At 28.2% G+C, this 11,722-nt stretch overlaps 1 protein-coding gene across 1 annotated transcript; it reads right to left on the bottom strand.

The window, feature by feature from the left end:
• Positions 1–4,823: 4,823 nt before the first annotated feature.
• Positions 4,824–5,491, bottom strand: LOC109336854 (transcription repressor OFP6-like). The gene has a single exon (XM_019573671.1). It carries the CDS (start codon positions 5,393–5,395, stop codon positions 4,865–4,867), a length of 531 nt encoding a protein of 176 aa, XP_019429216.1. The 5' UTR covers positions 5,396–5,491; the 3' UTR covers positions 4,824–4,864.
• Positions 5,492–11,722: the final 6,231 nt, after the last annotated feature.

Genomic DNA, 11,722 nt, shown 5'->3' with positions numbered 1-11,722 from the left:
GTAAAACTTTTTAGTTAACCTCAACTTTAATGTTAATTAATGATTACAGTCGTTTATGTGGGATATAAACATTTCCTACCAATAAGTCTTGATTTAGTGGTATATAACTTCACTTAATCCACATAAATATTAAATATTTGATTTTTAAAAATAAAATTTGTAGGAGTAGTTAATAATTACACACACTAAAAATGATTATTTTCATACTCATGTGGTGAAATGATAACTTTAGTTATAAAAATAAAAATAATTAGTTACGTTGATCACCTATTACTTATATCGTTGAAAGATTTCAAATCGAAGTAGCTTCGGGAGAAGCTGCCTCTGTTCAATTTTTTAATCATTATCCATAACTATTTTATATTAAGATAAATAATATGAATTCTTTATTAATATATCCTTATTTATTTAAGCATTTTCCCACCTAATTTAATAAACATTCTTATCTTATTTTATTTTATTCTCAAATTTCAATATATCAAGCTTTTTCTTATGAAACTGTTTGAAAAGTGCTACTCTCTCTTTAAAATTGTACAATTTCTTCACTTTCTGAAATTGGGAAAAAAATTATAATGAGAAATATATGAAAATTTGATGAGGTAATTTAATCAAATTTTATTGATTTTATATCATAACTTAAACAGTAAATCAAAAGTTTGTAACTATATGAATGTCTCAAAACCAAGAAGACATTGGTTCAATAATATAAAGTTCTGATAGATTTTAGGATAGTCAAAATATTACAAGTTTGATTCTTATGAGCGTCATTTGATGTGATGGATAATCACAAACTCCAGTAAATCAAAAGTTTGGAACCATAGGAATGCCTCAAAACCAAGAAGAAGTCTGTTTAATAATATAAGGTTCTGCTAGATTTTTAGGATAGTCACAATATCAAAAATTCGATTTTTATGAGCGATATTTGATGAGGAATATAATTATACACTTCAAAAGTGATTAATTCTTTACACACAATAAGAGAGATATATACCCAAAAAATATGAATGCTAAAATAGAGTAATGAGTGGAAATACAAAAATAAATGGAAAAAAGTAGGTAGTACTTGAATAGCAAAGAGTATTGGGAAAAGTAAATATGTTCATCACTATAATTACAGATACATGCCAACTGGCAACTATAATTTAAAACAAAGGGTACGGAGTAGCCAAACCTGTTAATACAAATATTGGGAAAAGAAACAAGTTTGTCAAAAAAAATTCGTTCCTGTTCATATTGGTAATATCAATATATATTATTAGTTTAAATATTTATACTTTTTTTCTATATATTTCGACAATTTATTTATATCCCTTAGATTTAAAATAATCAATAATAATTAAATATGTGGATAATAGAGTATCTCTATAATGAACTTTTATATTGTTTACTTCGTTAATATATGTGGAGATTTTTTTCTCCTATGGTTGATAGGAATTAAATCAATTGTCTTTCATCAATGCCACCATTTAGTTAGGACGGGCAACAGGACAGAACAAAGTATGGGTATTGCTTTTCTATCCTCATACACGCATTATTTATGAGTACTCTTGCACAGAATAAATTTGTACATATATTTAACAAGTTTTAAAATTTAAATATATATTTATATTTTTAATAATCAATATATATAAAATAATTATTATATGAATAATAAATTTATGTACCAATTAAATTTATCATTAAGTTTCTATGACTAAAATTTATTATAAATAAATAATAAAATAGATAGCACATAATTATAAAATAAAAATATAACATATGTAAAATATCTAAATAAAAATCAATTTATAAATATGTAGGTATAGTATATTGTAGACGGATACATAATACCCTTTCCATCTATATACTATTTTTGTAGGTACCCATCATAAATAGAGGAACTAAGAATGTTATTATAATGCAATAAACAATAACAATTTTGCTGAAAACAAGATTTGCTTCGGTTATGTAAAACATATTAAGATACACTCATGAAAGAAAACAATGAAATTAATATTGTTTTTCTTATTTTAATCTATAATGTTATGAAAATGGTGTCCTAATGACTAATTCAATTGGTGAACTGATCTATATTGTTATGAGTCTAATTATAGTAATTTTCATGTTGACCCATTAATATTTCAGAAATATATTTATACAATGATCTATTTTATCCACTAATAAAATTTAAAGGGACTTTATAAACGTTTCACTTAATTAAATTTCAGTGTGCATGGGCTATTGCTTTATCCAAGAAAAAAAAAAGAGAAATTATATTTTTAATAAGGGCAAAGAAGGAAAAAATTAATAAGTGTATCATAGAAATTGTAAAGTGTATTATAAAAAGTACAATAATTTTTTTATAATGTGACTTATTATCAGTTAGTATGTCTATTACTAATTGTAACTATTCATTTGGAATTATCACCCCTCTTAATAGACCTGAATAAATTTGTAACAGTCATCAATATTGTCTTAATTTTCTGAATAGATAGAAAATAGAAAAAAAATTGTTATTCTAAAAAGACGTTTAAATAGAATTTGGTTTAGTAAAAAAAATAAAAGGGTTTTTTAAGCCCAGCCTTTAGGGTAGTGAGAGATAAAAACAAGTCTGTATGCATTTAAGGAGTCAAGGGAGTAGACAGTTATACTTTTTAGTGTATTTTTAAGGATAAAAATGTAATAACAATATAAGTTAAAGGAATAAAAATGTTATTATCTTTTGGTTTTTCTATATATTTTCAACTAACGGACATCTTTTAATTGCTTAATCTCTGAACTAATGATCAAGTTTAAGTCCAGCCCAAAATAAAAGCCAGGCTTTTCGTCATCTATTGTTCCTAAACACATCCCAAAATATATTCTAAATCAATTAAAATATGTCATGTTAATTAAAAAATAAATATTGATAACTTTTTATATTTTTGTTTTATTTTGGTTCATTCGGAACAAGTTTGTAGAAGTGTTTAGGAAGATCATATCATTATCATTTAATGACTTATTCTATCCCTTAGAGTAAATTTAATGAACACTAAGTAGAATACTTGAATAAACCGATGGAATTTAACTTGCATTTAAGAGACATTAGTCTTAAATTCTCACTATTATCTTTTTCATTTTTAATTGCTTAATCTCTGAACTAATGATTGAGTTTAAGTCCAGCCCAAAATAAAAGTCAGGCTTTTCGTCTTCGGTTGTTCCTAAACACATCTCAAACCATGTTCTAAATCAATCAATATATGTCATGTTAATTAAAAAAAATAAATATTGATGTCTTTTAATATTTTTGTTTTATTTTGATTCGTTCGGAACATGTTTGAAGACATGTTTGGGGACAACAAATCATTATCTTTTAATAACTTATTTTACCCCTTAGAGTAAGCCTCCAAATTTAATTAACACTAAATAGAATACTTGAATAAACTGATAGAATTTGAGCCACAATTAACTTATAAGTGGTGCCCGCTATCGTTGTTGTTGGCACAAGAGATGCCAATATACAAAATTGCTTCCTTGAATATGAACTTGTTTCTTAGCCAAAAGTACATAAACAACTCTAATTTAACCAATGCTACTTCAATTTACACATTGACATTCTTTTTTAATCAATTATAATTTGTTGTACATTTTTTTTGATATAAAAGGATATTTCCCACTCTATGGTAAAAAATTAATCTTTTTTTAAGATATGTGATTGATCCTCTCAATAAATATTACTTTCATGAATTAAATCTTTTACATTTTGGTTTATCTTAAAATTCTAGTATGAATTTATAATATTAGTCCAGCATTTTGTTACTATTTTTTTTTACTTCTACACATGAATGAAAAGGGGTGGAAGGAAAAAAAGAGGAAAAATAATTTTTCTATTATTTGGTTCACAAGGGAAAAGAGGAGGAGAGAAAAACACGTGGGGCCATGCTAAAAAATTCCCCCCAAATGTGAGTGGAAAAGTGGAGGGAAAGTATAGTTTTTATGGAAATACTATAATACCCTCATTTGTCTCACCATTTTCTTCTCTTCATTTATTTTCTATTTCTCCTCACAAAAATAAGCATCAATCTCATAGTTTATATGTAATTAAGGTGTAATATTGTAGGTGAGAATCACATGGAGTGGTGGATATTTCACATGTTTGGTTAATAGTTATGTTTCATTTTATTTTACAGGTGAAAATCACATGGAGTGGTGATATTTGATACATCATAGTTTATATGTAATTAAGGTGTAATGTTGAGCTATGTAAATTGGAGAAGACTAAATATATTTTTTTGTTATGAATGTCATACATTTTATGTTCATTGATATTATGTCAAGTATGCTTAATATTTCTATTTTATTGCATGATTTTCAAAATAAATACTCAAAGTGTATTAGAAATGTTTCAAATAGATCGATTGTGTCTTCCTTTGGTGAAATATATAATATAATAATTTTATCTAAGTTAAGATAATTGAAACTGTACAAAAAGTTGAACAATTACGATAATACATACTAAAAACAAAGTAGTAAAGATAATAACATTTTAAATGTGATCTTTTTATTTGTGGGTGTTTATGTAATTTGATACATAATTATTTTTCATTTCTTTCACTTTTTAAACAACCAACTAACATGAGAGAAAAGTTATAACTTTCTTTCCTTCTTTTTTCTTCTAAACCAAATAATTAACTTTTTCATTTCACTTTCTACTCATTTTCGTTCATTTAATTTCTTTCCTTCATTTTTCTTCCATTTTGCAAAATACACGTAACTTAGTTTATAATATTTAAAATTATCCATAAATTGTAGAAGATAGTTGTTATTGTTAACATAATACTTTCCTATAGCTTAACTTAGTTGGCTAGATTTTCCTAGTACATTACATGTCAGCCACGTGTAGCACCTAGAAGTCAAGTGAGTTACAGGTCAAGTGGTGAAACCTTGATGAATTGGACCTCACAGAGAAGATACCATTCCAGATCTCAGTGAAAACTCTGACAATAATTCCATGGTGGTTTGGGGAATTCAGCTGAAGAAAGCAATTTAGAAGCTCCCTAAGATCATCTTTAGAGTATATCTCATTCTCTAATATCATTTGGAGCATAGAATGCTTGAAATCAAGATAAGGGTCCTCAGAATCTTTCTCCACTGCCACACCTTCTGTTCCAACTCTCCCAAATCCTCTTACACTCTTTGAAGACTTCATGTCTTCACTTAACTGTGATGGTTCATTGTAGTGAGGAGAGAATGTGGTAGCGGTGGTGTTAGTTGAAGAAGAAGAGGAATGATCTAAAAGCTTGTGTTTTTGGTATGTGGACTTCTTGGGTTTTGGTTTTGTGTTGAATATGTGAAGAAGCTTTGGCCTTCTGCAGCTTCCACAGCCTATGTTCACGGACACAGTGTTCAAAACTAGCTTTCTTCTAGAACTAGACATTGCTCAGTTTTCAGTGTTGTGTGCACTGAGAGGGAAACACAGCATGAAAAGGAAAGGGAAAAAATGCAAGCAAGTTTGTGAGCTGTGGCTTTGGGAAATGGCTTTAATGGAGATGGTTCCAGATTAAAGGGTAGGGAAGGGTGTTGTCTATTTATTTTGTAAGAGCTATAAAGAAGGACCCTGCTTGTTCAACTTTATTGTTGACAGAGTGATGTGGACCGCAGATTTTTATTATGGTATAAGGAAATGTGCATCATGGATTCATGGTATATAAGGACACTAGCCTTCTGGACTGACTTGCCTTGCATTGAGACATACCTATAGTGATTTAATACATCATTGTGTATACTACGGAAACGGGCATGTTAAATATTGATATCTTAAGGATAAACTTAGTTGATATATTCATTACGGTCTTTATGCTTATATATTAATATTATTAACTATTAATTATAAATGATTAATAATATATTTTAAAATATTTTATTTTAATTTTCTTTCATCTAATTCTATATTTGATTTAGATCATTTAAGATGTCATATGATTTAATAACTTAGTTATGTTTCACTTAAGTGGATAATTTTGTTAGGGGAAAACTTTGTCAAATTATATTTTGAGGAAAAAACTTAATAAATTAGCCAATTTAAGATAAGCTCATGAGATTGATATGTGTAGTTTCTATAGCTTCATGCATAAAAGTTTCTACTCATTTTTGTAAGTTTGAATTAACTCTTGCTTCATCACACTATATGATAAGGTTTTTTTTGTTTTATTGTAACTCATTCATGTAGGTCAATGTATATTACCAATTACGATTCTTTCATGAACTTAAAGGGTAAGTGAGAATATGGTTTATTTCCTTATAGGAGACCAATTCACAAAAAAAAAAACAAGAATTTGTATGCAAGAACTAATTCGCGATTCCCTATAAAACTTAGAGAATTGTTTTTCAATAGTAAAAAATATTAGAAGGTTGAGATCTTTGTTGTCTTTCAAATGGAAAAAAGTTTTTGTAACTTACAAATCTTTTGAATTGATATTCAATAAAATGGAGTTGATTTAGTGTTTGGAAAAAACGAGATCCTCAAACAAGGCTAGAGATTGAGATTAGATATGTGAGATCAATACTTATTGGGAAGGATAAATACTATAAAAAAAGATTAACATTTCATCCAAAGGAAAGAGAAATAAATACCTTTTCCAAAAAAATGATTATTTAACAACTCAAATTTAACAAATTCTCAATGTTTCCATATTTAAAAATCACCAAATCCTAGCTCAGATCTTAATTACCTTTGTGTATCCTAATTTTAGTGGTTTTCCTTCTTAATGCCTTAAGTAATCACAGATAGGCATTACCATTGATTTGAAGAATGGTGTAAGCCCTTGAGCTGCAAGATTATGAGGAAACTAAAATCTTTTATTGATTACCCAGTTCCTGTCACATAATTTCTGACTCAACCTTTGATCCTAATAAAGCTAAATGCGGCCCATTTGTTTATCATTTGGGAAGAAGAGGTCATAGTCCGGAAGTGTGGAAAATAGATGGAATTGAATTTGTATGCTAATGGATGGAAAACTATCAATCAATCTATATAAATTTATTTAAACAATATTTTAAGTTATTCAATTCATCAATATCCAATGAATTCAAATACATATCAATTTATTCATGACTCCATTTTCATGAATTTGGATGAATGAATATTCAATTTATTTGATTTTTATTATTGGAATAATCATTCTACCAAACAAAATCATTATTTTAAAAATTACTATCTCAACTAAATATTTTTTAAAATTACCTTTTAGAAAAACAGTTCTAAAATCATTTAAAAAACACTTTTAAAAAATGATTTTTTGAACTTTTAAAGAAAATATTTTTTTCAATATCCTACAAACATGTGATTTTTAAGGTAGTGATAATATATAAAACTATGGTGTAAAGATTTGTACATAATCATTACATCATTCACTATTCATTTGGATTACTTTTTTGAAGAGTTAATGATGATTAGATATAGATGGTGGACGATGTAATGATAGTATATAAAACTCATACATTCTCAAAACATACATTTTTTGTCATACTTATATATGTTATGTACTTAAGAATAAAATTTTAATATTAACTACATACACATGTCATGTAATTGATAGCAATTTAATAAAATATTAAAAGTGAGAGTGAAAATTAAAGATGGATTTGCTTGAATTTAGTTTTCTTAAATATTAAATTTAATTCTAAAGAAAAGAAAATCCTTTTGAATTTTAGTTTTTCGGATAGATTGGATATTCATCCAAATAGATATATTCATGTATATTCATTGGATATAATATATGGATTTAAATTCATACATTATCAATACTATTCGTTGAATTATGTACATTTAGATCTATTAGTTCTAATAGATAAATGTGAATGAATTTAATTTAGATGAATTTACATGAATTGTGGATTATGGATAATTTCACCAGCTCTAATAGACCATATTCATCCTAACATTGTGTTTAGGAATTCTTTCTTGAATTATAGAACTAGAAGCACCCAATCTACTTTCACCTTGACCAATTGGTGCATAGTTCTTCCTTCTCATCAAGAAAGAATTCCGACTTGTGTGTTAAACCCCTTTTCTCTTCATGCCACTCATGACTATGATTGAAATTGGGGATAAAGTAATCAATTAAGAAAATAAATATGATTTAGGGTTTTATGAATTGAGAGTTTTTTAAAAGATGGAGTATTTAAGAGATTTATGGGTAAGGAACACTAATTGACTTGTGTTTTGAGCAAAACAGTGAAGAGGAAAGCTCAAAGTTTAATCAATTTGAAGATACTAGATGGATGTAGAATAAAACCGAGGAGGTTCGTTTTGGTTGAAACGTGCAAATGAGGGATTGACCCTTTGTAATTGAAATTAATTGCACAATTAATCAATTATTACTAATGAAATTTGGATGAATATCACTAATGAAATTTCATATAGCCCATTACTGATCGATTACACATTAAAATTTCCGCAATTATATTGTCAAATAATGGATTATGAATCGATTGCTGATCAATTACTAATGAAATTGATTACTGATTGATTACAAGCTAATCTATCATGAATAGATTATAATGCAATTAAATATTGTTGTCACTCATTTTGGTTACAATTTAATTTAAAATAATTTATATCTAATTAATCCAACAACAAATATATATATATATATATCAAAACATATAAAGAAACATTTTAAAACAAACATATTGTAATCTCCTTTTTGCACATGATTTCTTAAAAAAATATCTTATTTTTATATGCTTTGTTATTGAATGTAACATAAGATTTTTTTGTTATGTTGATGGCACTAGTATTGTCATATTCAATCAGGATATGATCATGTGTTAGATCATATTCTTGCAATTGTTGCTTTATCAATAAGACTTAGCACAACTACTACCAAAAGCAATGTATTATGCTTTGACAATTGACAAAGTAACATAAGATTGTAATTTACTATGCCTAGAAACTATTGAGCTTACTAGAAAGTAACAAGTACCACTAGTACTTTTCCTATCTAATTTTTATGAGGCAAAGCAAAGAACCTAATAATGTTAGATTAGTATCCTGAGGATATGTGAGTCCTCTAGATTTGCTTGATATCGTGCATACACATATATATTAAACATACTATTGTATCTACTACTAGTTGAATACAATAACGAACCAATTAAACCTCAATACTTTTTTACTTCAACCACCTTCCCTTTTTGTTCTTTGTCCATATAGCATCATATCAACATTAGTGTCATGGCTTCTTAGCTTTCACCATATCAAACTTTCTTAGTAGTTCATTGCTGTTAGGTATCAGTGGACAAAACACACCTAGAAGGGGGTTGAATAGGTGTCGCGGTTACCAATTACCGCTTTTCACACCGAAACCCTATTATGGAAAAAGCCCTAATTAATCGGTTAACACCTTGTCTTAATCGATTAACTCACAGAAAACAGCAAGTTGTAGAATGACTTATTGCACATCCACTCACCGATATTCAAGAACAGATAAAACATATATTTTTGAACAGAATTAAACTAGATATAGCAAATTAACAGTATCCAAAATATCAGCTAGTATTAGGCAATGATACAACTTGAAATGTAAAGAGATTAGGGATATAAAAAGTCTGCAATAAGGAATTTTATCCTGGTTCGTTTGCGGGTCCACTTGCAAACTAAATCTAGACCTCCCCTTCTGATCTCGAGAGATTTTCTTCACTAATATTGAATCGAATGTATTGTTACATGCAAACTTCCAATACAAACACTTATACACTCCCTTCTTGAATCCAAGAACTCACTTTCTTGGTTTGACTATTCTAATCACCTAAGAAAACCTTTCTTACGACCTAGCCCCAACCAAGAACTCGTTCTAAACTCAAGACCTCTATGTCTTGGTGAAGACTCACTAAATCTATTAGGTGGTAAGACACCAAGAGAGAACTTCCTTTATTACAAAAAACAGTAAAAAACATAGAGTATTATAAAGCATAATGTTGCTCAACATATTACAATTGAAACTCAGCTAAAAACCTATACAAAACTCACAAGTTAACATGAATATGCATGAGTTCATTAATATGGAGAAACATAGAATTTCTACCCTAAAATTCTCCTAAAGAAATGCAAGAATCATGCAAGAAAAGATAGAAATGTTTAATATATTAAACCACATGCAATAAGATGACAATTAAAGCCTAAGCATGATACTATCTCTCACTATCTCACAATCCATTTCACTATGCCTATATGACACAATTAAGCATGAAAAATATGCAACTAGGAATTCTAAAAATGAATGATATGATGTGTGATATAGGATCTAAAAACACAGTTTATATAGAAAACCTTTCTGAGACCTAGTGAATCGATTCAGTGTCCTTTTAATCGATTAACGGGCTGTTGAGAATAACTGTTTTCAGGTTTTCAGTTATCTATTAAAACCGTATTCACGTTAATCGATTAACACATCTCTTAATCGATTTACTGGCACATTTTTCAGCTAAATGATTAAATGGTAAACAACCTATATGTTATGCTTATCAACTATACATGTTTTACCAATATATTATGCCTAAGATGCACAAGTAACATGTATGATTAATGCATGAACATATAATAATCTAGATGGCATGTCTCATGTAAATGAAATGATTATTTTAAGGCTTGTGAGAATGACACCTAGGTTTACCTAACCTAGACTCAATATCTAAGGCATACATCTAAGACTTCTAAAAACGACTCTATTAAAGAACCTAGTTTAGATATGAAACCCTTGAGTCCACAACATGTTGATTTGTTGAGTCATCTTCAAGCTTTCACTAAATCCTCATCTTCGTGAAAACATAGACAATCCAATAGTGCTATACTTGACACTTTTCACTTTCAATCTCCCCCCTTTGATGATAACAAACTCCACACCAAATATTGTTTTGATGCATAGCTTGATGATGGTTATAGAATGCATGGTTGTTAATTTCAAAGTTAAAGCGCATAACTAGAAAACGGAAGTTGAAGATTATTTACAACCTGCAAACACACATCAACTAACAAAACAAATTTTCTCCCCCTTTTGACATTATCAAAAAGATAAACTAATCAATCTAGTCAAAAGTAAGAAGAGTTATGTAATGAAATCAAAATTGTAATCAATCAATTAATTTTGGAAATTTAACTAATTAACCAGTTGAAGGAAGCTTGAACAAATGCACTTGTTGACAAACACTTAATCGATTAAATATGTATGTCAATCGATTAAATGGACAGAATATAGTAAATGAAATTTTTTAATGGCATGGAAGGTTATACAAAAAACTAATTAAGCATAGAATGATCAAGCATTAATATCATAACATGTAAACAATAGGCTTAATCAAACATGATAGATGTAGATAACCAATCATGGTCAAGTACCATTAAACATACATTCATACTATATATGACATAGATACGCATATGATATAAGCAATTTAAAACAAAACCAGTAACGATTAAATTTCAATGTCATGCATATCAAGTGATAAAAGTTCAGCAAGAGTATATAGTAACTATTACAACCCAATAAAAACAAAGAGAAAAATATGTCTCAAGAGTACAAAGCAACAAAATCCTTAAAATTAGCCAATAGAAGAACTAAACCAAAGGAAACCTAGGGTCTAAGGTCTTCTAATCTAAGGATGCGGAGGAAGGTTTCTGTCATTAGGAACTGTCAGACTGTTATCTCCCTTGATGAGGACTCTCAACTTTTCAAATTCTGCATAAAACCTATCATTCTGTGCT

The sequence above is a fragment of the Lupinus angustifolius genome, unplaced genomic scaffold (assembly GCF_001865875.1).
Source record: "Lupinus angustifolius cultivar Tanjil unplaced genomic scaffold, LupAngTanjil_v1.0 Scaffold_1_59, whole genome shotgun sequence".
Taxonomy (NCBI): Eukaryota; Viridiplantae; Streptophyta; class Magnoliopsida; order Fabales; family Fabaceae; genus Lupinus; species Lupinus angustifolius.
This window is presented reverse-complemented; position numbering and strand designations above follow the sequence as displayed.

What these genes read in the sequence shown, in the direction of transcription:
- LOC109336854 (XM_019573671.1), bottom strand. Translation starts at nt 5,395, where the DNA reads ATGTCTAGTTCTAGAAGAAAGCTAGTTTTGAACACTGTGTCCGTGAAC.